The following is a 27,131-nucleotide window of genomic DNA, read 5'->3' as shown; positions in this document are numbered from 1 at the left end:
TACACTAAGTTCAAATTTACATTTATTTGTGTGTGACTATGATTTACGTTCCTACAGTTCAGTTTGGACGGAGTACGAAACTACAAATACAAATATGTGGGTTTTATATTACTTTGCATGTATTTGCATTGAATATATTTATATTCCTGCTCTTTTCAAAATGAACCTACTTGATATAAAATTTGTGCTAATTGTCTCTTTTGCAGGAATAAACTGATGCAAAATTTACACCACCTTCTTCGTACTTCAATTCTCTCATAAAGTTTGATCAAGTTATCTTTCTTATCCAACCTCTATTTTTTTATATAAGTTGAGGTTACTTTAATTCATTTTACTATGTTAAATTACTCTCCACTTACAATTAAGATGAAGTCAATCTAAGTCAATCTGGGCTGAATCGTCATTCTCTCTAATATTTATTATATATAGTAGTGGCATGATATTCATCAACAACAAAGTGCAGTATTTTCAGATTGCCATCTTTCCAGGACTACCTTCAGAGTTTAGAACCCCAATTTTCATTTCATCCAAGTATGCCTTGGCCCATGTTGCTTCGTCTCATCTTACCATGGCTTCTGTCCATAACAAAGGCAACAGAAGTGTCGACCTTATTTCAGACGAAGCCTGGCTGCCAGGACAACTGCGGGAACATCAGCATCCCATACCCGTTTGGTATAGGAGATGATCCAAGCTGTTTCATGGATTACGATTTCAAGTTGATCTGCAACACCTCTAGTGACAATCCTGTGCTGCAGACCCAAGACGGCCAGCCCGTCTTGAACATATCATTGCAGGGCCAACTGACGACCTCCATTCAAGTCGCCGTCCAGTGTCAGGTGGGGGACAGCAAGCCGTGGAATAGCCCCTACTCTGCACTTCAACTTCAGAAAGCGTACAGGGTCTCCAACATCAGAAATATATTCATGTCTGTCGGTTGTGAGATGAATGGAAATTTGTACGACTACATGGGCAAGGTGCGCTATATTAGTTGCGATTCGTTATGCTTGGAGGATACTCAAATAACAGGATTACCTTGTGCAGGCCTTGGATGCTGCCAGAGCTCGATACCCAAGGACCTCAGTTCTTTCTGGGTATACATTGAAAATTATTACAGCGTATCCTACAGTGGAAATGCCAGCAAATGCGCATACTCCGTTCTGTCAGAGCAGGAATGGCTCAGCTCGCATGTGTTCGACCTCTGGACTATGAGAAATAACTTGGATTACCTTCAGAAAATTAGGTTGAGAAATCCATTAATACTTGACTGGGCAATTCGAAACAAGACCAGTTGCGTGGAAGCGCAAAGAGTAGCGGCTGATTATGCATGTGGGAACAATACCTACTGCACGAACTCAACAAACGGACCTGGATATCTTTGCCATTGTATGGAAGGTTACGATGGGAATCCTTACCTTCCCAGTGGATGCCAAGGTATGAATTTATTATGCCTGTCAGGAAGAAAAGATAGTTGACCTGGTCATAAGATATATGAGGCTCACACTCATTCAACCTCTGAGTATGAGATCCATGTATTTTATCACTGGCGTGGGGTACTATTATTGGTCCCGCAGCCTGCTACCGTCCGTTTACAATTGCATCACATTAGGGGTGGCCACAAACCGCGTTTTTCATGAGTTATTTGAGCTTAGTTTATAAAATGTTCGGTTATATAGGCTCATTTGCTAATCAAGCCGAGCTTGAGCTTAGTGAAGCTTGATTCGTGAGACTAGTATAATAAATAAATATTTTTTTATTATATACATACATATACAAATGCATATATATAATAAGAAATTTTTATTTTATATAATAATATTTTATAAATGATATTTTTATTTTTTATGTAAAATAGTAAATAATTTTTATAATTCTTTTTTTTTGTATGTAAAATAAACACAATTTTATATGTATATTTTTTTCTTGCTTTTTACATGTATAATAATAAATAATTTTTATAATTCTTAATTTTTTGTATTTAAAATAAAAAATATTTTTATATGTATATTTTTTATTTTTTAGAAAAAAAAACTTGGCTTGCATCGTGCTCAAGTGGAGCCTAGCTCGAACTTGCGAACTTTGAACCAAATCGAGCTCAAGCTCAAGTTTCTAACTCGAATCGAGCTCGAGCTTGAACCTAACACAGTTTCAACGAGCCAAACTCAAATAGCCAAATATTTAGCTCGACTCGGCTTGAATCTACCCCTAAATTCACATATATATCTAATCCAACATAATCCGATTCCATTGGATTCAAATATAAATGCTCATGTGTACTAAATATTTATATTGTGTCTATTCATAATGTTTGTATGACTGTTGTGTTTTTATATTCAAGTTTTATAAAAGTAAATTTTAAATAATTTTGTTCATAAATTATAATATGAAAGACTATACAATATTTTTATCATTTTAATTGTATTTTATTTATATGAACCAAATTTGATTTGAATCTCCGAACGAGATCCAATTCAATTTCAATATATAAACCAATCAAATTTGAATATGTATACTTTTAGGAGAGAAAGAAGATGCAAGTCAGTATCCGATTTGAGGACTGCATCAGTCATGACCTTTTGGTTTGGCCCATTGAACTTTTAACAATTTCCCAATCCGAGTTAGCCCAAGTTGTACCTCTCTTAGGGATGTCAATGGATCAAGTTAAATGGTTTAAGTTCGAATTGACTCACGCCTATAAGGTCAGGGTTATTAGGGTGTAGGGTCAGGTTAGAGTTTTGATTATTTAATGCAAATCGTATAAAGGTTTGGCTGACCTGGCCCATTGGGTCATAACACCCCTAGGCATATAAGAGGTATTTTCGTAATTTGGTCTGACTTCTAACCCCTAACCTTAATGTTTATGATTTCTTCCAATACTTGCTTAACCCAAATTGGGTGTAGGATTAGGTCAGAATTTTGATTATTTAACCCTCATCAGCTTTAAGTTTGGCTAACCCCTACGCATCGGGTCATAATACCCCTACACATATAGAGGGTATTCTTATAATTTGTTAGAGTTTTGATTATTTAACGCAAATCGTGTGAAGGTTTGGCTGACCTGGCCCATTGGGTCATAACACCCCTAGGCATATAAGAGGTATTTTAGTAATTTGGTCTGACTTCTAACCCCTAACCTTAACGTTTATGATTTCTTCCAATACTTGCTTAACCCAAATTGGGTGTAGGATTAGGTCAGAATTTTGATTATTTAACCCTCATCAGCTTTAAGTTTGGCTAATCCCTACCCATCGGGTCATAATACCCCTACACATATAGAGGGTATTCTTATAATTTGTTAGAGTTTTGATTATTTAACACAAATCGTGTGAAGGTTTGGCTGACCTGGCCCATTGGGTCATAACACCCCTAAGCATATAAGAGGTATTTTCGTAATTTGGTCTGACTTCTAACCCCTAACCTTAACGTTTATGATTTCTTCCAATACTTGCTTAACCCAAATTGGGTGTAGGATTAGGTCAGGATTTTGATTATTTAACCCTCATCAGCTTTAAGTTTGGCTAACCCCTACCCATCGGGTCATAATACCCCTACACATATAGAGGGTATTCTTATAATTTGTTAGAGTTTTGATTATTTAACACAAATCATGTGAAGGTTTGGCTGACTTTGCCCATTGGGTCATAACACCCCTAGGCATATAAGAGGCGTTTTCGTAATTTGGTCTGACTTCTAACCCCTAACCTTAACGTTTATGATTTCGTCTAATACTTGCTTAACCCAAATTGGGTGTAGGATTAGTTCAGAATTTTGATTATTTAACCCTCATCTGCTTTAAGTTGGGCTAACCCCTACCCATCGGTATATAATACCCCTACACATATAAAGGGTATTCTTGTAATTTGGTCTAACTTCTAACCCCTATTCTTAAAGTATATGATTTATTTCACTATTTTTGGTTCTTTTTTCTTTCACTTTGGAATCCATAAACCAATTTCCAACTTAAACTAATAGCTTTTGAGCTTTCAAAAAGCATTAAGTTGAAAAACTATGGAACAAGTTGGGTTGGTATTGAGTTGAACCCTATAGGTTGGGGCAGGTTCAGAAACTGCATAGTATTGAGTCGGGTTAGTTGGGTTAGGTCAGGGTTGAGTTAAACCCATGCCAATCCACTCAACCTGATACCAACACAATCCATGTCGCAATGTTTCGTTGTATTTTTTCTGACACATTTTGAAAGCTCGAGCCATTAATTTAAGTTGGAAATTCGTTTATGGGGTTATTGGGTTGGCATCCTTATTCTGCTATGATCTATTAGAGAGAGACCTATGACATTCCTAATTAGGTGTGATCATGGGCTAGGTTAGGCTATATGCCTACTATAAAGCTTTCTTAATTTAATCATTTTAAGATTAATTTTGTAATATTACTATTTTTATTAATTTTATTGATAAACTAATTTTATTGTAAATTATTTTTTTTATAAAATTAGTAATTTAATTGAACCTTCAATTAGTAATTGTCATTGTCATCATCATCATCATTATTATTATTATTATCACTATTATTATTATTTTGACAAAATTGAATTAATTTTTACAATTTTCATTTTTTAAATATAACTTAAATGGATTAAAATTATAAATTTTATAATTTTATTAGTAATAAAAATTAATAATTATGCTACCTAATTAAATTAATTAGGATTGTTTAAGTACATAAATAAGTTACCTAATTGAATAAGTAACTTAAATCATGAGCTTGTTTAATAATTTGCACTTACAACTGTTGTATAACATAACATATAAAGCCATTTTGGTATCAAGCTAGTGGACCCATATGTAGTACAGGTCTAAACTCAAAAGGGACCTACAGCTAGGGATGCAACTTAAGGGAGCCTAGCCTGGGTCGAGATTGACCCAACCCACAAATTTACATGGATTAGGCTTGGATATTAAGTCCTTGGGTTGGGCCTAGGACTAAATGCTTGAGTTTCTTTTTTTTTTTTTTAAATTTCGAGGGTTGGGCTGGGCCTAGCCCTTGGGCAACGTAAGATCAAGACAACCTTATCCCAATGTATATATATATATATATATATAAAGCTCAAACTGAGTAAATCAAAATTTAGTGCAGGTTGGGCTCACATTGGATAGATCTACGTTGGCCTTGGTCTCGGGCCTTAAACCCAATTCCAATGGACGGATCTAAGTTGAGTTTAATTACTATGGAATTATTTTACTTAATTAAGTAAATAAATGTGAAGTTATTTTAATTACTGTGATATTTTACTTAAATAATACATTATTTTAATTAGTTATTTTACTTAACAAATATTCAAATAGTAGTTTACAATTAAATTAGTTTCGAATAGTTAGGCAAATAATTAAGTAACATAATTTGCATAAATTATGGTAATTTTCAAAAGTAACTACCATAGTTATTAATTATATTTATACTTAATAATTTAAGTAATTGCCAATAATAATTTAATTATAATTACTATTATTATAATTATTATAACATAACTTAATATTATTTAAAATAAAAATAACTATAATTTAAATAATACATTAAATATGGTAATTTACTATTAAATTACTTTCTCAAAACGTTTGATAATTAATTATCATTTATCGAGAGTAATTTCTTATCATTAATTAATTAACCATAATTAATTAAGTATTTAATTATCAACTCTACTCAGTTATTTAATTATTTAATGAATAATAGTAATTATTTGAGAGCAATTATATCTACCTAATTAATTTAAGTGTATTTAATTAATTTTGTAATTGTACTATTTATAATTAAAATATTATTTTTAATTAATTATTAAATTTATCTTAATCCTTAATGTCCTTAATACATTAAGGTTGTCAATAATTTGAGGGGAAACTCATCATGCACGGGAGTACTATAAATAGTAGGCCCCAAACATTTCATTTGTGACAAGAACCCACCCTCATGTGCTTTCAGACTTCACACTTTGATCCTGATGATGCACAATCTGGCCGGTCTTAGCTGTCGATGATCTTGCCTCTGAACTGAGTAACAGGGACCTGAAACGGAAGGAGAAGAGAAGCTCCGGGGAGAACCCGGCGTAAGGGATCCGAAGCTCAAGTTAGAATCTTTCAAAGGCAAGATAAACCAGATAGCGCGAAAGTTAGCATACCTCGTTCCTGGGGGGTAGAAGCCTTTTATAACCACCTCGCGCACTCACTTCCAGGCTTCCGTCAGGTCGGGCATGATTACTTCTGAACTCCTGCCAGTTCGGATGTCATTTCCTCTGGCCGGGCAGAACCGCCATTGTTCCTTTTGTCGGAGCCGTCTCTGCGGCTAGTGACAACGGTTGCAGGTGGCGGTAGCAGGAAGCCGTTTGAAATGCAGCTGTCAGGCGTCAGATCCCAAATCAGTCAGGCTCGTCGCCCTTGGATACGGACGTCCTTGGTGTCGGGTACGTTTGGTCGGCCTGGTGTTTCGGAAGTGAAGTGTTGGAGTGGCGAGCGAGGTGTCTTGAGTTCGGTTTGGAGTGTTCCGAGCTGCCATGGGCCAGCTCGGGTCAGCTTTGTGAGGCTTGGGGCCCAGTATAGCTCGTGCTCCTTGCAGGGAGCTCGGGTTCTCAGTAGGGAGCTCGCTCTTAATAGGGAGCACGGACTTTAGGGAGCTCAGGTTCTTACTTAGGGAGCTCGGACCCTTAACAGGGAGCTCGCTCTTAACAGGGAGCTCGGACCCTTAACAGGGAGCTCGCTCTTAACAGGGAGCTCGGACCCTTAACAGGGAGCTTGCTCTTAATAGGGAGCTCGGACTCAGTACAGCGGTCTGGAGTTCGGGCTCGGTAGTGAGCTTGGACTTGTTTCTGATGCTCGCTTCGGGCGCTCTACTGTCCCAAGCTGCTTGTCTTTGCCACGTGTCGGGCGATCGCAAGGTCGGGCCAAATTTCCCTTCATCAATTGCCCCCCACTCCCTACGACAATGGTCCCGTCTTGGCGCGGGGAGTTTGCAAGGTAGCAGGAGGGTTTTGGTCCGTGCCGAGCGTGCTTGCTCTAATTTGATTTTCAAAAAAGGGCGCGCGTTTGGGAGTCGTGACGGCAGTTGTTCGGGAGTTGCGCTGCAGGCGCTTTTATTGCGAGGAGACGTGCGCCGACACCCCATCAGTTTCGGGAAGACGCGTGCCGACACCTGTCCTCTGACAAGAGGTGCGCGACGCTCCGTCAGTTTCGGAAAGACATGCGCTGATTGGTCTTGGAAGACGTGCGGCTTAGCGCGGCTGTGGGCTGTTGGATTGGCTTCGATCTGGGCCGTCGCTTTCCGGCCGCTGTGGACATAAATAGCCCGCGAGGGGGGGGGGCGTCCTTGCTACTGTTGTACATCTTGAGCTCGCGCCTAAGTTTCAGCTCGCGTCCAGGCTTTTCAGCTCACGTCCCAGGTTTCCTTGCTTGTTCGGGCTTTCGTGGTCTGCTTCAGTCTTCTTCCCGGGTGAGTGCTTTTGGAATCCCGTTCCGTTTCCCGATGTCTGGTTTGGAGGGTTCAAACTGTTCAAGCGGGTCTGATGTAGGTTCTACGAACCAGTTTGCGTCCCCCGGTAGTTCAAGTGAGCCCGATGTAGGTCCTGAGGAAGGGGTCGGGCTTACAGCCCGAGGTGCTTCAGGTAGGTCGGCGTCCACCTCCCGTCGTGGCTGGGTTGTAGATCAGTTCGGCCCTTCGACTATGACGCCTGAGGAACTTCAAACCCTCGTAGACTACTACGACTTGCCCAGTGAGTACGGTTACTTTATCCCTACGGGCAGCTTCCCTTGGGAACACGGTCCTGATGAGATCGTGATTTTCCGGGAACAGCTCGCCGCGGGGCTGCGACTGCCCTTCCACCCTCTTCTTGTCGAGGTCCTAAACCACTTCGGTCTGACGGTCGGCCAGCTTCACCCGAACTCTATTAGGAACTTAGTGGGAACGATCTCTTTATTTTGTGACGAGAACTTTCCTCTGGATCTGGAGATTTTCTCTTCCATTTTAATGCTGAAAAAGCAAGTGGGTCCCCTTCCTGGGCGTAGGCGGGCATACTACCTGTCCCCTCGCCCGGGCTTCAAGCTCTTACACGGACTCCCCAATAAGGTCCCGGCGTGGAAGCGGGACTATTTCGGGGTGCGAAGTGCGCTGGGGTGGCCGTTTCAGGCCGGCTGGGGGATGGCCGCTCCAGATTCCGGCATCACACTTGATGAGGAGACGGCGAAGGGCCTCCGGCAATGGGCACAGCTTGGGCTGGATCGTCAATGGTATCTGACGGAGGCCAAGCTTATTGCTGCGGGCCTGAGTTCGGGTAGGTTCTTTCCCTAGTGATCCTGTCTTGCTCTTCTCTTACGTGTCTTACTGATGCCGAACTCCTTTTCGCAGGTACGATGGACTCTCGAGGGACCCGAGGTGGGCACTTGTTCGAGGGCATGAAGAGGAGAAAGCGGGTGGCTAAGCGAGCTCGCGCCGAGCCATCCCGGGGTGCGGAGTCCGAGGTGTCAGATTATCCGGCAGAGGAGCCCGAGATTGTTCTTCCTATGCAGGAGCCGGCGGGGGCTCCTTATGCCGAAACCACACACACGGGGGCTCCCGCCTATTCCGAGTCTGCCCACATGCGAGCTGGGCCGTCGGGCTCAGAGGCCCCGGGGGACTTCAGGAGCATGCTGTCGCCTGTTCATGCTCTTCAACGGAGTAAGGAGGCGATGTTTCCCGAGGAAGTTGCGGCGTGGACCGAGCTCCCTCTACACCAAGTGGCCTGCCGTGCCGTTACTCATGCCATGGTGGTAAGTGCTCCCTTCTTTAGAGCTCGGCTTTTATTCTTTTATTCGTTTCTTTGATCCCGTTTTCCTTTGATAGGTGAACTCTTCCATTCAAGCCTTGGCGAACCAGGTGGACAAATGCTCGAGGTAGGCGCGAGCTGCCGAGGAGGCTGCTCGGACTGCCGAGGAGGCTGCTCGGACTGCCGAGGAGAATGCTCGTGCTGCTGAGGCTGCTGCTCGCCTTGCGCGGTCTAGGCAGGCGAGGTCTCAGAGGGATGCCGAGGCCATGGGAGTGGTGGTGAAGCGTATGGCGGAAATAAAGCTGGACCTGGAGCACCAGGTTGAGTATCTTCAGGAGGATATCAGGGAGAGGACTCAGATCTTCTCTCAAGGCATCGAAGACGCGAAGAAGAAGGCTGTTGGCGATTATATTGCTTCGCCGGATTTCGATGATCTGATGGTAGACTCCTACAGGAGGGGTTTCAAGCTAAGTCGGTGGATGACCCGGAATACGTACCCCGACCTCGATACCAGCACCATATCCACTTCGCGCATCACTCAAGAGATGGCTAATGCTGCGGATGCCGAACCGGACTCCGAGGGGGAGGCAGGTCCTTCGGGCGTTGTCGAAGTGGCTTCTGATAATGATGAAGTGGACCCTGGCTTGTGAAATGAAATGTAATTTTTTTTTTTTTTTGAATATACACATCTATTCTGAAATGAAATGGCTTTTTGTTCATGTACTGGTTGTCCTGTCATCGAGCTATATTTTTTGCCGAACTGACCATTTCGGTCCTTCAGTTCGTTTTCTGACATGAAATGGCTTCGGGGTACTTGGTGGCCTATAGGTAGTACCTTCTTAAGTTGACAACGTTCCATGCTCAGGGTACTTGTTTTCCTTCTAGGGTTCCGAGCTCGTATGCTCCCCCACTGAGTGCTTTCTTTACTCTGTAGGGACCTTCCCAGTTCGGTCCAAGTTTCCCTACGTCGGGTTCGGGCACCATGACCTTACGGAGAACCAGGTCGCCGACGCGGAAGTTCCTCTTTTTTACTCGCGCGTTATAATACCGAGCTACCTTTTGTTGGTAGGCTGCAGTTCGGATGTGTGCAAGGTCTCTCACTTCGTCCAGTAGGTCAAGGTTGGTGCGTAATTCGCCCTCGTTTGTTTGTTCGTCGTACGCTTCTAGTCGCAACGTAGGTACTTCGATTTCCGTCGGGATTACTGCCTTGGTGCCGTATGTGAGGTTAAAGGGGGTCTCACCTGTGGCGGTTTTTTCCGTGGTTCGGTGTGTCCATAGAACACTTGGTAGTTCGTCTGCCCACAAACCTTTGGCTCGGTTCAATCGCGCTTTCAGTCCGCGGAGGATGGCTCTATTCATTTCTTCTATTTGGCCATTTGCCTGTGGGTGTGCGACCGATGTGAAGTTCTGACTAATTCCCATACTTCGGCACCATTCTTTGAACTTGATATCCTCGAACTGTTTGCCATTGTCGGAGATCAGTACCCGAGGTAGCCCGACGCGACATACAATGTTCTTCCAAAAGAAGTTTTGTATGTTTCGGGCTGTAACTATTGCCAGGGGTTCAGCTTCTATCCACTTTGTGAAATAATCTACTGCCACCACTAGAAATTTCCTTCCGCCTGTTGCTGGTGGGAATGGCCCCAGGATGTCGATCCCCCATTGGGTGAAGGGCCATGGGCTGGTGAGGTATTTGAGGTCGGCGGCGGGCTGATGGTGGATGTTGGCGTGTTTCTGACACTTGTCACATTTTCTAACGAGCTCGATTGTCTCTGTCTTCATTGTTGGCCAGTAGTATCCTTGTCGAAGTGCCTTTTGGGCGAGGACTCTGCCCCCCAGGTGTCCGCCGCACAAGCCTTCATGGATGTCGTGGAGTACCAGCTCGGCTTCGGCTGGGCGCAAGCATCGCAGATAGGGGAGCGTGTAGGATCGTCGGTACAACCGTTCGTCTATCATGACGTATTTGGCTGCCTGGCGCTGCACCCTCTTGGCTGCGTTGCGGTCCGCTGAGAGGGTTCCGTCTAACAGGAAGCTCACGAGTGGGTCGATCCAGCTCGGCTCTGCTTCGATGACGGGAGCGACCTCTTCTGCCCCACCGAGAATGCTGGGCCGAGGTAAGTCCTCTACGTACACGGTTCTCCTGGCAATGTGGCTCGTGCTAGCCAGTCGGGACAGGGCGTCGGCCTCAGCGTTCTCTGACCTCGGGATTTGCTTGATGAAGTGTGACTGGAAGTTGAGCAGAGCTTCCTTTACCTTTGCCAAGTACGCAATCATAGTGAGCTCGCGTGCTTCGTACTCGCCTGTAACTTGGTTGACCATGAGCTGGGAATCGCTGCAGATAACCATGTGCTTTGCACCGACATCGTGCGCTAGGTTTAGCCCGGCAATCAGTGCCTCGTACTCCGCCTCGTTGTTGGATGTCGCGAACTCAAAGCGTAGTGCGTATTCTAGTTTTGTTCCGCTCGGGCCGCATAGCACTATTCCAGCCCCGCTGCCCTGTTGGTTCGAGGAGCCATCTACGTGAAGGATCCAGGGCTCCTCATCCCAATTCGCGCTTGGTCTAACTAGGAGGGATGCCACACTGGCTGCTACTTCACGGGGTTCGGACTCGTTTGGCCTGGGAGCTCCGAGTTCGCCCGAACTGGGGATCTCGGGCTTGACTGGCTCAAGGGCTTCGAGGCTAAACGTGCATTCTGCGATAAAATCTGCCAAGGCTTGGGCCTTGATGGCATTTCTTGTCTTGTACTGGAGATCGTACTCGCTGAGTTCGATGGCCCACTTCGTCAGCCGGCCGGAAACCTCGGGTTTGAGTAAAACTTGTCTCAGAGGTTTGTCGGTCAGGACGATGACGGTGTGGGCCTGGAAGTACGGGCGGAGTTTCCGTGCTGCTACCACCAGGGCATACGCTAGCTTTTCTATCTGCGGGTACCTTGTCTCTGCTCCCTACAAGATTTTACTAACATAATATATGGGTCGTTGGACCCGGTCTGCCTCCTTTACTAGTACCGAACTGACCACCTCGTCGCTAGCCGAGAGGTACAGTTCTAAGACTTCGCCTTCCTCGGGCCGAGCTAAGGTTGGCACACTGGCGAGGTAGCCTTTTAGCTCGTCAAACGCGAGCTGACAGTCTTGGGTCCATTCGAACCCTTTGCCTTTGATTGCTTTGAAGAAGGGTAGGCAGCGATCTGCCGACTTGGACATGAAGCGACTTAGAGCGGCTATGCGGCCGTTTAGCCTTTGGACTTCTTTTATTTTCCAAGGTGGTCTCATATCTAGGATGGCTTCTATTTTGTCTGGGTTGGCCTCGATGCCACGTCGATTGACAACGTAGCCTAGGAACTTGCCCGAGGTGACGCCAAAGACACATTTGTTGGGGTTCAACTTCATGTTATACTGACGTAGGATTTGGAAGACAGAATTTAAGTCTTGTATTAATTCTTGTGAAAACTGTGTTTTGACGACCATGTCGTCTACATAGCACTCTATCTTTGTGCCAAACAGGGGCCGAAACAGCCTATTTACAAGTCTTTGGAAGGTCGCCCCGGCGTTTTTTAACCCGAAGGGCATGACCTTGTAACAGTATAGACCGAACTCGGTTATGAAGCTGGTTTTTTCCTTGTCGGATTGGTCCATCCGGATTTGGTTGTAGCCTGAGTAGGCATCCAGGAAGCTTAGCAATTCATGTCCCGAGGTCGCGTCCACTAGGCGGTCGATCCTAGGAAGGGGGAAGCAGTCTTTCGGGCAAGCTCGGTTCAGGTCGGTGTAGTCGACGCACATGCGCCACTTGCCATTCGCCTTTTTCACCAGCACAGGGTTGGCCACCCAGCTCGGGTAATGGACTTCCCTTATGAAGTCTGCCGCGAGGAGCTTTTCGACTTCCTCGTCGACCGCTTTCCAGCGCTCCGGGGCTAAGTTCCGTTTCTTCTGTCTAACGGGTCTGACTAAAGGGTCAGTGTTAAGTTTGTGAGTTATAAGACTAGGGTCAATACCGGGCATATCGGCCGCGGACCATGCAAAAATATCTAAATTTTGGAGTAAAAAACATACCAGTTCGGTCCGTAGGGGTTCTTTGACAGAAGCACCAATCTGGAGTGCGCGAGCTGGGTCCGTAGGTGAGGTCGGAATCGCAACTGTTTCTTCTGTTGGCGAGGCTCGTTCTTCGCCCTGCTCCGTAGGCCGCTCCAAATCGAGGTCGCCGGCCGGCTTGGACTTGCCCTTTAGGGCGGCAACGTAGCACTTGCGAGACTCGAGCTGGTTGCCCCGCACTACCCCACACCGAAGTCCGTAGGGAACTTCATGGCCAAATAGTAGGTGGAGACCACCGCCCGCAGGATATGCGTGATTGGCCGTCCTATTATGGCATTGTATGGGGAGGGGGTCGCGACCACCAGGAAGTCGTGGTTGAGTCTGACCGCACAAGGCCACGTGCCGACTTCCATGGGCACCGTTATTTTTTCAAGGGGCCTGACTTCCTCCCCGCTGAAGCCCACCAGGGGAGTGCTTGCAGGTTTTAGTTCGCTCCTTGGCAGCTGTAGCCGATCAAACGCCGACTTGAAGAGGATGTCCGCCGAGCTGCCTGAATCTACGAGCACACGCCTAACCTCGAAGTCGCTGATCCTGAGTTTAATGACAAGCGCGTCGTCGTGAGGGTAGTGAACTCCCCGCGCGTCGTCTTCTGTGAAGAGGATCGGCTCCTCGGTCTTCGGCCTTTTCGGAGGGTTCCGCTCCTCGAGGACCGCTTCGCGAACTGAGGTCCGGGCTGCCGCTGATGTGCACCCCGCTACCACCGAACCTCCCACAATTACATGGATGGTTCCCCGAACTGGCCTTTCGGCCGGAAGCTGTCGCTGCATCGGTTCGGCAGGCCTGCTGCTAGTCTCGGGGGCGTCCTTTAAGTGTTCGCCCGGCTGATCCGCTTTATTGCTATTATTGTTGTGTTGTACAAAGTTTCTTAAGTATCCGCGACGGATGAGCCCCTCTATCTCGTCTCGGAGGTTATTGCACTGCTCGGTACTGTGATCGTGGTCCCTATGGAAACTACAATACTAATTCTTGTTTCTTTCGTTTGGATTTCCCTTTAGGCGAGGTGGCCATTTCACGTATGGGGCGTCCTTGATCGTCATTAGGATCTCGGTCTGCCTCGTGTTCAGGGGCGTGTAATCCGTCCGAACTGGCAGGGGAGCTCAGAACGACTGGTTTGGTTTTGGGTCCCGGGCCGGGTTTCTTCGGTCGGCCGAGCTAGAGGGCTCGCCGTCCCTCTTTCTTTTCTCGTTTCCACCCTCGGTTTGTTGGTTGATTTCCTCCTCCGTTCTCATGAACTTGTCCGCGAGCTTGAGGAACTCGGCCACGGTCGCGGGCTGGTTGGCTACCATGTGCCATTTGAACTCCTTGTGCGTCACCCCTCTTTTTGCTGTGGCGAGCTGCACCGTGGGGTCTAACCGCGGTATCTGTAAGCATGCCTCATTGAATCACTTGATGTAGCCCCGTATGGGTTCTCCTTCCCTCTGGACTACCCCGAAGATGCTTTCCTCTGCTCTGGGGCACCGTTTGCTGGTGACAAAGTGTGCAGTGAAGACCTGCATGAACTGAGCCCAACACTTTATTGATCCGGGGGCCAGGTTCCTGTACCAAGTGCGGGCTACCCCCTTGAGGGTGGTGGTGAAGGCCACGCACATGCATGATTCGCTGGCTCTGGCGAGGTGCATTTGGGACTGGAAAGCGTCCACGTGGTCGTTGGGGTCGAAGGACCCGTCATACTTGTCTAGGGGCGGGAGCTTGAAATCTCTAGGCAAGGGGACTGCCAGGAGTTCTGAGGCGAGGGGGGAAGGAACTGAGAGAATCGGGGCGACTCCTACCTCGTCCGAGCTCGTCTCGCCTTTGCCTCTGAGCTCGGATAGGATGCAGGTGGCAGTTCGTCGACTTCGACAGCGCCTTCGCTGCTGAGTGGGCCTTGTACTGGCGCTACTGGCCTCCGTGTTGCCGAGCTCGATGGGCCTGGAGTGCTGGTAGTCCGCTGCTGTCAGTGCGCCGAATCGGTTTTCCACCAGTGGGGACTCCGGTTTGGAGACCCGAGGTGCCGACCTCGCGGGCGAGGTTCCCGATCCGCCTGCGAGCCACGAGGCGGGGATGACTTTTCTTTCTCTCCGGCCTGGGGACGAGGCCTGGCTGTTTGGGGGATTCTGGGGCCTAGAGGCCTTTCCTTGGTGGAGGCGCCCATCCTGCGGAGAGGCCTTGACTGGCTTCGGGGCAGGGTGGCGAGGTGGAAGTAGTGGTTGGTTCGGTGTCAGTTGGGGGAACTGCTGTTGATAGTGGTATTGGGAGAGGTTGTGCAACACTTGGTGCTGGTGAAGCTGGTGTTGCTGGAACTGCTGCATCTAGGCTTGCATTGCCCGCATGCACTGCATTAAGTCATCCAACCGATTTTGGCTAGCTGCCAGGGGGACGACGATTGGTTCAGTGAAGGTAGTCTCGATGGGAACAGGGAAGGGGATGTTTGCGGAAGGTAGGCTTACAGGCGCCACTGCTTGTGGCGTAGTCAGATTGGGGGTTCCATCCACCGAGAGGGGGATGGTGAACTGCCCAACACACACCACGGGAACTTGGGGCTGTTCCCCGGTGGTGTTTGTCTCTGTGCCACGTCCGGCATTGCTGGATGAGGCCATGAGTATTGAGTTTCTCAGAGAAGAAGAAAAGGGTATGAAAGTTTTGGAGGGAGGCCTTTTGAAGCGTTCCCACAGATGGCGCCAATTGATGATGCACAATCTGGCCGGTCTTAGCTATCGATGATCTTGCCTCTGAACTGAGTAACAGGGACCTGAAACGGAAGGAGAAGAGAAGCTCCGGGGAGAACCTGGCGTAAGGGCTCCGAAGCTCAAGTTAGAATCTTTCAAAGGCAAGATAAACCAGATAGCGCGAAAGTTAGCATACCTCGTTCCTAGGGGGTAGAAGCCTTTTATAACCACCTCGCGCACTCACTTCCAGGCTTCCGTCAGGTCGGGCATGATTACTTCTAAACTCCTGCCAGTTCGGATGTCATTTCCTCTGGCCGGGCAGAACCGCCACTGTTCCTTTTGTCGGAGCCGTCTCTGCGGCTAGTGACGACGGTTGCAGGTGGCGGTAGCAGGAAGCCGTTTGAAATGCGGCTGTCAGGCGTCAGATCCCAAATCAGTCAGGCGCGTCGCCCTTGGATACGGACGTCCTTGGTGTCGGGTACATTTGGTCGAACTGGTGTTTCGGAAGTGAAGTGTTGGAGTGGCGAGCGAGGTGTCTTGAGTTCGGTTTGGAGTGTTCCGAGCTGCCATGGGCCAGCTTGGGTCAGCTTTGTGAGGCTTGGGGTCCAGTATAGCTCGTGCTCCTTGCAGGGAGTTCGGGTTCTCAGTAGGGAGCTCGCTCTTAATAGGGAGCTCGGACTTTAGGGAGCTCGGGTTCTTACTTAGGGAGCTTGGACCCTTAACAGGGAGCTTGCTCTTAACAGGGAGCTCGGACTCAGTACAGCGGTCTGGAGTTCGGGCTCGGTAGTGAGCTTGGACTTGTTTCTGATGCTCGCTTCGAGCGCTCTACTGTCCCGAGCTGCTTGTCTTTGCCACGTGTCAGGCGATCGCGAGGTCGGGCCAAATTTCCCTTCATCAGATCCCACTCTGACAATTCTACTAGTTTAATTGAGAAAAGAGTCACATGCGACTGTTCTGTGCATGTTTAAAAATTTCAAAACCCACAGTACTAATGTCATTTCATGAGACCATTTTGTAGAAAAATGATAAAATACAACCAAAACACAAAATATAAAGCAAAAGTAGGAAATATATAGGAAATACAACAAAAATGAAGAAAAGGAGGAAATGAAGCAAAATGCAAAAAATCAGAAAATATAGCAAAGAAGAGACGAAAGTATGAAAGAATGAGATATACAGAAAACAATGAAAATTGCAAAAAAAAAAAGTACTAGTCGGGACCTATGCGATGCATGGGTTTTGTTAATAAAAAAAAATTCTAATTTGGTTTTAAAAGTAATTATTCTTTACTAATTTTATTAATTTGTATTATTTTTAAATAGAAAATAAAAGGATATTAAATTAGTGAAAAATATTAACATAAATTTACAATTACTTTTAAGTGAGAAACTTAAATGGATTTAAATTTAGTATTTCAAACCTGCCACTATTGGATGGTCAAATTGTTCAAACCGTCACCGTGCCATGATTTTGTTCAGCTTTCCTAAAGTCTAGGGTTTGGTCAAAAATTGTTCGACCCTAGTGGCTGAACCGTTGACCTATTCAGCCAAAACACTAGGTCATGGGTTGCACGCTAAATGTATATGCAAACTTCTAGGTGCCATAACTTTGCATTCAGTTGTCTAATTAGGGTGAACTTTACATCAATTTGGGGTAATCTTTCAAGAATTATGTGTCCCAAGGGCCAGACGTGCCTTGTCTTGCTATTTTTTTCCCAAAAACCCTTTTTGGCATCAAATCCAAAATTTTGACATTTTTTAAAAAGAAAAGTTAAAACATGAAATAAAAAATATAATTTAAACATTAATTAATACATATAACATATAATTTATGTGGAATATAGTATACATTATTTTATTGATATAATATATGTTCATACATACATACATACATACATGTTGATGTATTATGGTCTGACCCGTTTGTTTTATTAGTAAAATCAATATTATTAAATGTTACTATCTTTTACTATTTTCAATTTTTAAATAGATTATAAATTGTAATATTTATTAGTAAGAATAGTTAATAATGATTAATTGATTATAGGATTAGTAATTATTAAAGAATTACTAAAATAATTATTTGTAAATTTTAAATTATTTTTAGACAATTAATAAACCAATTGTATTTTTCACACCGTTTTAATCTTTGATGGCAAATAATCTTAGGTGGTGGCTTTTAGTCTTTGATCAGCATTTTCAACCTTTTTTTCCTGGTGGATAAAATAGGTTCTATGATGATACAGTTTAATTCTTTTCATTTTTAGTTGTCTTTTTACAATTTTCTTTGGCACATACTTTTTATATTGATTGGGTTCTTTTTTCCTGCAACTATAATTCCATAATGGCAAAACTGATGTAGTGTTTTAAGCTTTTACACACACTTAAGACGGTTTTGACAAATGCTCGCTCAACAAAACGAATCAGTGTTTTAAAAACCGACCTGGAGGCTAAACCATTTATATATATATTTTATATATATATATATGTATAGGTGTGTATATAAATATGTATTTTATGAATAACTAATATATAATTATGTTCTTGTATTATTCTTATATTAATTAATGTTTTGGTTTAGTTTATAAATTAAAATGTTACTAATGGGATTTTGTTTTGGACATGCACCTATCAGTACTCGACTGGTCTACTGTAAACAAGACCTGTGAGAAAGGATCTACTAATTATGCATGTGGGGAGAACACCTACTGCTCTTACTCCAACGATAGCCGTGGATTTCTTTGCCATTGCATTGAAGGCTACCAAGGGGATCCTTATCTCCCTGAGGGATGCCAAGGTGTGAATTAATTTAAATTTTCAATAATGTCTTGTATTAAGAAGGATGTGAGATACAACACCACCAGTTGACCCTTTGTGTTGATGGCAGCAGCAGAATCCACATCCTTAGAGACAAAGCCTGGATGCCAAAACAAATGCGGGAATGTTAGCATCCCATACCCATTCGGTCTCGATGGAGATGATCCAACCTGTTTCAGAGATGAATTTAAGTTGTTCTGCAACACTGCCACTGATCCTCCTCAACTGTTAATGAGTACAGAATTTCCCGTTATGGACATATCACTACAAGGTCAATTGATTACACTCTCCACCTGGGCTTCCATCTACTGTTACACTGGAGACAACCAAAGTTATGTTTACAATACATCTATCGAGTTACCAAATGTATACAGATTCTCCTACACCCGAAACCAGTTCACGGCTGTTGGTTGTAACACACTTGGCGTCTTGTCCGATTATAATTCTACAAAGTTCAATTTGGGGTGCATTTCATCTTGTCCTTATGATACCGTATTGACTGGGCGACCTTGTGACGGCATTGGATGCTGCCAGACCGCAATACCGAAGGATCTTCCTGCATTTACTCTGAGTGTTGGTGAGTATGCCAAAACAACCAACAAATCGAACTCTTGGAAGATCAGCAGATGTGGCTTAGCCTTCCTATCTGACCAAATGTGGTTCACTTCAAATGCATCTTCCCTGTGGAATTCAAGAAATGATGTGGATCGCATTGTAAACATTGGAATCACAACTCCAGTAGTACTTGATTGGGCAATTCGAGAGAAGAATTGCAAGGAAGCACAAAGAGCGAATGATTATGCTTGCGGGAAGAACGCCAACTGCACAGACTCCACAAATGGCCCTGGATATCTTTGCCATTGCTTGAATGGCTACCACGGAAATCCATATCTCCCCACTGGATGCCAAGGTATGTTCACGGATATATGGGATATTAATTGCTGGGAACATGGTTCAAGCTATGTATGTAATGCTTCTTTCTATCTTTGTTTTGCTCTGGCAGATATAAATGAGTGTGAAGATCCAAAGAACAATCCATGTGTAAGCAGTTGTACTAATACAATTGGTTCTTACTACTGCTCTTGTCCAAACAATAGCTATGGTGATGGAAGAAAAGATGGTCAAAGATGCATTGCCAAGAGTAAAGCCTTTCCTGTGATTAAGGTCATTCTAGGTAATCCTTCATCAAGAACAGTTTTCATGTTAGTAGTTTTGGATCCTGAATGAATTAGTGTATGACTACTTCACAGACAATTAATTATATTTATATAAGATAATGTGTACATATTTCAGAGATTGCTAGATCAAGAGTTGAACTAAAGACTTTACCCAGATATATTTTACTAATTATCTGCAAGCATGACATTGACATGTATCTTAACTTGAAGAAAAACCAATTAAATTCTTCTAGTAGTGGAAAGGGAGATGAACCCACTCTAATATAAAAGACTGATATATGATACATTTCTCCCTTACTATTATAATTGCTCTGCTAACTAAGTAATATTCAAATTAATGCTATATGCAGGTATAGGTTTCGGTGCCATATTCTTACTCATTGGTGGTTCTTGGTTAAATTTCATCATAAGGAAACGGAAACTCCTGAGGCTAAAAGAAAAATTCTTTCAACAAAATGGTGGCATGCTTTTGCAACAACGAATATCTTCACATGAAGGTGGTTTTGAGTTCTTAAAGATCTTTACAGCTGAAGAGTTAGAGATGGCAACCAATAGGTACAATGAGGACTGCATCCTAGGCCGAGGTGGTCAAGGTACAGTATATAAAGGTGTTCTGCCTGATCACCGAGTAGTTGCCACTAAAAAGTCTAAAGTAGTTGATGATGGCAAAATTGAGCAATTTATAAATGAGATTATTATTCTTTCTCAAGTTAACCACCGAAATGTAGTGAAACTCTTGGGGTGTTGTTTGGAGACTGAAATACCCTTACTGGTTTATGAATATGTCTCCAATGGAACCTTGTTCGATCATATTCAAAGAAAGAATGGCATCTCCTTGCTTTCTTGGGAAGATAGGTTGAGGATTGCAATAGAAACTGCTGGTGCATTTGCTTATCTACACTCTGCAGCTTCAATACCAATCATCCATAGAGATATCAAATCCACAAACATATTATTGGATGATAATTATGCAGCAAAAGTTTCTGATTTTGGAATTTCGAGGTTACTTCCAACAGATCGAGATCAAGTAACTACATTAGTTCAAGGGACCTTGGGCTATTTAGACCCAGAATATTTTCATAGTGGTCTGTTAACAGAGAAAAGTGATGTTTATAGCTTCGGAGTGGTTCTTGTGGAGCTTTTAACAGGGGAAAAACCAGTTTGTTTTGAAAGATCACAAGAACAAAGGAATTTAGCTACATATTTTGTTTCTTCAATGAAAGAAAATCATCTCTTACAAATCATTGAGGATGAGCTTTTAGATGATCGTGTAGCTGAAAAAATTTTTGCAGTTGCCGACCTTACAAATAGATGTCTGAACATAAGTGGGGAACACAGGCCCACCATGAAAGAAGTTGCCATGGAGCTGGAAGGATTAAAAAGGTTGGAAATAAAGTCATGTGTGCAAGAATTGAAAGGAGAGAATGTTAGTTTACAATCTGGAATCACTACTCCTATCTTTGTACCACTAAGGCACTATCCATCTGATGCATCTATGCAGTATAGTTTGGAGAAAGATGCATTATTATCTATGGCATTTCCACGTTAAGATATATCCTCTAGATGTAAGATTTTTTTTTTTTTTCTTTTCTATTAGTTTATGATGCTTTAAAATAATTTGCTATCATAGTTGTAAGCACATGAGGATTTTACTTCTTTAATGTTTTTATTGAAATATAAGTAATTATAACTGCTTTTGTAAAAGGTTTCCCCTCATTACAATAAATCTCCCTAAGCCTTTCTTTCTTTTTTGGTAGGAAACAACATTTCATTAAACAAAAAGAACGAAACTGCCAAACACAAAGCAACAGAAACTGAACTGAGGAAAAAAGCAAGCACAAACACAACAGTCAACCAGCATGTCTTCTCGAAGCACCTCATCCAACCAACTAGGCAGATCACCAACTAACAGGCTTGTAGAAAGCAGACCTTTTTGAGCTGCTAGGTTTGCAGCCTGATTTGCAGGCCTACAGGCTTTGCTGAAAGAAACCTTCAAGATCTTGCTTAATTCTATGATGTCCAACACCAGAAAATGCAAGTGGCTACAAGAATTAGAGTAAAATAGTCAATTGACTACAATCACTTTCAATAACAACTCTATAGAAATTCGAGGAAATTGCAAGCTTCACTGCTTCAAAAACGTGGCTTTAACTGGAGAATAAGCATGGCAGGGACCAAAAGAAACTGCTAAACACAGACCTGAGCTATTTGTGGTAACCACCCTGAAATCTGCTCTGCTACTAGTTTCAAAAACAGCATATGAGTTTAGCTTTAAACAGCCCGAATCCGGTAGATTCCAAGATGAGAACAGGGAGTGCACATTAGAAGGGCACACTCCTTGTATATCCTCCTTCTTAAGACTCTTCATCTCCTCCACTTGCCTGCGAATCAGAAACAACACATTGGAACTATTAGCATCTGCATTATTAAAAATTTGATTGTTCCTTTAAAGCCGAATGTTCCATAGAATAACAATTGAATGCATAAGCAGCTAGCTCTCAGATCTCTTCCTTGCCATGCTTGTCACAGAGGGCCAACCATTCTGAAAACCTGCTACTAAAAGAATTAGCCTGATTTAACTCAAGGATTTTCAAATTTAGGGAGCTCGATCCCAAACCAAATGCTACGGTCATGGTCAAAAAAAAAAGAAAAAGAAACGTTGCATAACACTTTCAACCACTTTTTTACAAATGTCACAGCTACTTGTATTGCTAATGTGTTTTTGTCAACAAATTTTCTTTGATAGGAATAGCATTTAAACAACAACGCAAAGAAAACTTTTGATCTTCGGTTGACCTTGTAATGTCTAGATAGCTTTCCAGACATTTTTCCTACTTCCAACCCCAAGATCCCTGCAAAGGAAATTGTGAGATTAGGAACCATCTATCTATTACATACTTTCGTTTCACCACCCTAGACCACAAGATGGACGGGTTAGACACAAACCCCTAAGCGAACTTAACTAACATAGCTTAATTGAAAGCTAAAGGATCAGGGAAATCCGAGCCCCCATTCAACTTATTTTTGCTAACTTGTTATCAATCTGAGAAAAATTTCGGAAGCCAAAGGTGTGTTTTCTTCCATTGATACCTTATGATATTTATATACAAACGGTGGAGTTCCTTGCTCCCCAAAACTTTCTAAAAACAAAGGTCTTCCTAATCCAAAAAGGAAAACAAAACAAAAAGACTTCCTAACTGTACAGGTAACATACAGATCCGGGACTCTCGCGAGTCTTATCTCCGTCCAATACTCCCCCTCAAGGTGGTGCATGAGAATTGCAAATGCCAATCTTGGGAAGGAAATAATCAAACTATTTTTGTCCGAGAGCCTTTGTGAAAATTTCGGCAACTTGTTCACCGGTACGTACATGGGAAGGCGCAATGGTGCCGGCTTGGATCTCATTGTGAATGAAATGACAGCAGACGTTTTAGCCCCTTCAACTCACAACTAACAGTAGCCATTGACCGATATTCCACCTCGGCAGAGGAATAGGAGACAGTATGTTGTTTCTTAGTCTTCCAAGAGATGGGGGAATGTCCTAACATGACAAAATACCTAGTAAGAGAGCGACGAGTTAGAGGACAACTCGCCTAGTTGGAATCACAATATGCATATAATTGTAGATCACTATCAGAGCGCAAAAATATTCCTTGACCAGGACGTCCTTTTAGATAACGAACTGCCTGCAATGCCGCATCCCAATGATCAACACGAGGACACTGCATAAATTAAGCCAAGACATGGATATAATAACTGAGCTCCGGCCGTGTAATGGTTAAATAAATCAAACAGCCCATAAGACGTTGATATCGTTCAGGGTCATCCAGAAGTGCTCCATCAGCAAGGGTAAGTTTATGATTCTGAGTAATAGGAAAGTGAGCAGGTTTGGACCCCAATAAGCTAGCTTCTCTAAAAATATCAATTGCATATTTTCTTTGGCAAAGAAATATCCCCGATGATCCGCGAGTCACTTTGATGCCCAAAAAATATTTAAGAACACCAAGTCCTTCATTGTTTAAATTTGCGTATAAACTCCGGGTTATTCCCACCAACGATTAAGTCATCAACATAAATTAGGATGCACAAGACAACCCCATTCTTGCGATATGTAAATAAGGAATAATCGAAATAGGACTGTTCAAACCCAAAGGTTTTCAAGGTAGTACCTAACTTAGAGAACCAGTTCCAGGGGGCTTGCTGTAGACCATACAAAGATTTTCGGACTTTGCATACCTTTCCAGTCCCGGAGGCCGAAAAACCTGGAGGACATTTCATATAGACCTCCTCATGGAGATCACCGTGTAGAAAAGCATTGTGGACATCCATCTGATGCAATTTCCAATGTTGGGCCGCAACAACTGCTAAGAATGTTTGAACTGTGACCATTTTAGCCACAAGGACAAAGGTTTCGTTGGAATCAAGGCCTTCAATTTGAGTGTTGCCCAGGACTACCAATCGTTCTTTAAATCTTTCAATGGATCCATCAAACTTGTACTTGATCTTGTAGACCCATTTACACCCGATTGCCTTTTTTTCCAGGTGGGAGGTCTTCCAAGGTCCATGTCCCATTGTCTTCCAGATCCTGTATCTCTTGGTGCATAGCCTCGCGCCACCAGGCATCAGTCATTGCCTTAGAGAAATGAGTACATTCTCGGCCTGCAGTAATAGCTGCCAAGAAATGTTTGTGTTTCATAGAAAAATTTTCATACGTCACATAATGAATTATGGTATAAGGAGTACCTGAGGACTGAGTTGATGTAGGAGAAACAGTGGAGGGGTCTAATCGACTAGCTGAGTGTGTGACAAAGTCCTGCAAATAGTTGGGGGTCCGCTTTTCTCGATGTCCACGGCCTAACAACTCCATGGTGGGCTGAGGAGCAGCTAGAGTTTCATTATTTCTGCAATCTGTATGGCTCCTTGTCTCATCAAGAGGACCTGCCTCCTCATCATTACCCGTGTTTTGATGTTCTTCTTCATTGATCGTGTCGTTCCCCCTAACTTCTATATGAGGTGACTCAGATACCATATTAGGAGTGGCCCAAGGCAACCCATCATTTTCTTTGGCTACGGGAGGATTGGTTACTAAGGGTTGATACTCCGGAGTGTACAAGGAAAACTCAGCCTCACTAAACACCACGTCTCGTGAGACGAAGTAATCACCAGACTCAAGGTCGTACAATTTCCACCCCTTTTTCCCAAATGGGTACCCAATAAAGACACATTTCCTACTCCTAGCGGCAAATTTGTCATGGCCCCAAGTATGCGATAAACATAAGCAACCAAAAACTCTGAGATGTTTATAAGAAGGACTTTGTCCAAATAGCATCTCGTAAGGTATCTTACCACCAAGAAGGGTCGAAGGTGTCCGGTTAATCAAGTACCCTGCGGTCAAAATACACTCACCCCAGAAATTGATCGGAATATGTGCTTGAAATCTAAGCGCTCTGGCTACATTCAAAATATGATGATGCTTCCCTCCACACGACCATTTTGTTGTAGTGTTCCAATGCAGGAATTTTAAATAAAATTCCTTGCTTGTCAAAATATGACTTCAAGGATTTAAACTTTGTTCCATTATCACTTCTCACCACCTTAACCTTCTTATTAAATTGTCGTTCAATCATGACACAGAAAGTTTTGAATGTTCTACCAACTTTACTTTTTTCAACCAGTAAATAAATCCAAACTGTTTGAGAATAATCATCGACAATTGTCAGAAAATATACCACACCACAAGATGCAAGTATTCTATAAGCACCCCATAAGTCACAATGAATTAATACAAAACAATCAGTCACTTTATTGTTGCTTTGAATAAAGACATCTCTAGTTTGTTTTTCCGTCAAACAAACATCACAGGTTTTGTTCCTACTATTACTGATATTAAGAAATAAGCTAACCGTTTGATAAGAAGGGTGTCCCAATCTCCGATGCCATAAATCGCATGACCCAATTCCATCTATCTTGTAAGCTCGAACCGGTGCCACACCCTTGAAGACATAGAACCCATCAAACTGTTCACCCGCACCAATCAAAGTCCAGATGCGGTCCTATATCACACATAACTTATTAGTAAACGTCACAATATAATCTGTATCACGAAGTAACCGACCTATTGACAATAAATCACAATTGAGTTTTGGGACATATAATTCGTGCAACAATTTAAAATTATTTCCTAGTTCAATAGTGCCTTCTTTCACGGCCTCGGTGTGTGCACCATTGGGTAACCTAACAGAACAAGGTGCAAGATCATAGGTGTCGACGAGCACATTTAAATTCCCTGTCATGTGATGTGACGCCCCAGAGTCAATAATCCATTCAGTGGAGTAATTCTTACCAGAGAGTTTTTCATTGGTCCTGGTTTTGTAAGCATTAAGCATGCTTACAATAGTCTACCATTGCTTGTCATTGAGCCCGCTCAGTCCGGTCCGGTCTCTATTAGTCACAGCTGCATCATGGCCAAATCGACTACAATTGTTACACACAATTGTTTTGTCTTTTGACGCAGCTTTGCTGTCTCGCGATTTCTGTGAGGCTTGTGCTGCAAAACCAACCGCATCTACCCATTCCTCCTTACCTCGTGCCAACGATCGATGTCGATCTTCTTGTATGATCATTGAGTAAACTTTATTCATATTTGGAATTGGATCCATACTCAATATGTTGGAATGCACAGTTCCAAATATATCGTCATCCAAACCCATCAGAAATTGGTGGATTTTCTCTTTTTCTCTTTCTTTAACCACTTCGGCTGCCGCTCCACACCTGCACCTGCATGTACATACGGGTACCTTAGAGTAGCTTCCTAATTTGTCCCACATTGCCTTCAATTTTCAATAATATGCAACCACTGTCTGTGCATGTTGCTTGCAGTTAGCAAGCTCAAATTTAATATGATAAATCTGGGGTCCATTGCCGATCGAGAATTGTTCCTTCAGATCATCCCAAAGTTCTTTGACCATCTCCATATACGTGATAGTTGAACGCAGTGATGGATCGACGGTATTGAAAACCCAAGCCATCAACATCGAATTCACAATCCACCAAAGATCAATTTCCGGAGCATCGTCTTCTGGCTTCATGACCTTGCCTTCGATGAAACTGATTTTGTTTTTGGCATGAAAGGCAGTTCTCATCACCTTTGCCCATTCATCGTAGTTATCTCCTCTCAAGACCATCAGACTGATAATAACTCCAAGATTATCTGATGGATGCAAATAGAAAGGAGAAGACGGTCCAATAGACTTACTCGAGCTTTCACCGTTCCTGTCGTTATTGGCAGTCATGGTGACCAATCAACAAGACTCGTCAGCAGTAATATCGAGTTCTTGAAGAAACAGGAAGAAACACGGCACAAGAACAAGCGGATTACTGTCAGTCTTTGATTATCCTCTGAATCATCGATTGGCAGGAACGAGCTTGGTTTATCATAGTCAATGGGCTTCGGCTGCTGATGCTGTTGAATATTGTGACTCGCGCACTGTTCCAATCCTTCTTCAAAAGTAAAAGAACCAGGGTACGTGAATACAGAAGTGACCCGAGGGATGGAGATATTATAGTATGTCAATTCCTTTGTAAGACTGCAACTGGTCACTGCTATCTGCTGCTACGGTGGCTGCGACGCTCAGTGGTCGGTGGACAAACGGTGAGAGGAAGAATG

The 27,131-nt window shown here is 43.5% G+C and overlaps 2 protein-coding genes across 8 annotated transcripts; one reads left to right on the top strand and one right to left on the bottom strand.

Moving 5' to 3' along the window:
• The first annotated feature begins 454 nt into the window (after positions 1 to 454).
• Positions 455 to 21,894, top strand: LOC104590917 (wall-associated receptor kinase 5-like). Of its 7 annotated transcripts, none has more exons than XM_088896598.1 (8): positions 1,311 to 1,431; positions 8,344 to 8,744; positions 8,818 to 9,398; positions 18,106 to 18,267; positions 18,358 to 19,197; positions 19,291 to 19,461; positions 19,816 to 21,030; positions 21,223 to 21,893. In XM_088896598.1, exons 3-7 carry the CDS (start codon positions 9,293 to 9,295, stop codon positions 21,012 to 21,014), a joined length of 2,478 nt encoding a protein of 825 aa, XP_088752724.1. In that variant the 5' UTR covers positions 1,311 to 1,431; positions 8,344 to 8,744; positions 8,818 to 9,292; the 3' UTR covers positions 21,015 to 21,030; positions 21,223 to 21,893. The 7 variants fall into 7 exon arrangements, with proteins under 7 accessions (XP_088752718.1, XP_088752720.1, XP_088752721.1 ...); XM_088896597.1 differs by lacking the exon at positions 1,311 to 1,431 and adding an exon at positions 5,491 to 8,269; XM_088896596.1 differs by lacking the exons at positions 8,344 to 8,744; positions 8,818 to 9,398 and adding an exon at positions 837 to 974 and having other exon boundaries at positions 1,042 to 1,431.
• A 4,410-nt stretch (positions 21,895 to 26,304) lies between these two features.
• LOC148803084 (uncharacterized) lies at positions 26,305 to 26,757 on the bottom strand. The gene has a single exon (XM_088892269.1). The coding sequence runs from the start codon at positions 26,755 to 26,757 to the stop codon at positions 26,305 to 26,307; it is 453 nt and encodes a 150-aa protein (XP_088748395.1).
• Between the last annotated feature and the right edge of the window lie 374 nt (positions 26,758 to 27,131).

This window comes from Nelumbo nucifera, chromosome 1 (assembly GCF_055504915.1).
Source record: "Nelumbo nucifera cultivar China Antique chromosome 1, China Antique-T2T, whole genome shotgun sequence".
In the NCBI taxonomy this organism is placed as follows: Eukaryota; Viridiplantae; Streptophyta; class Magnoliopsida; order Proteales; family Nelumbonaceae; genus Nelumbo; species Nelumbo nucifera.
This window is presented reverse-complemented; position numbering and strand designations above follow the sequence as displayed.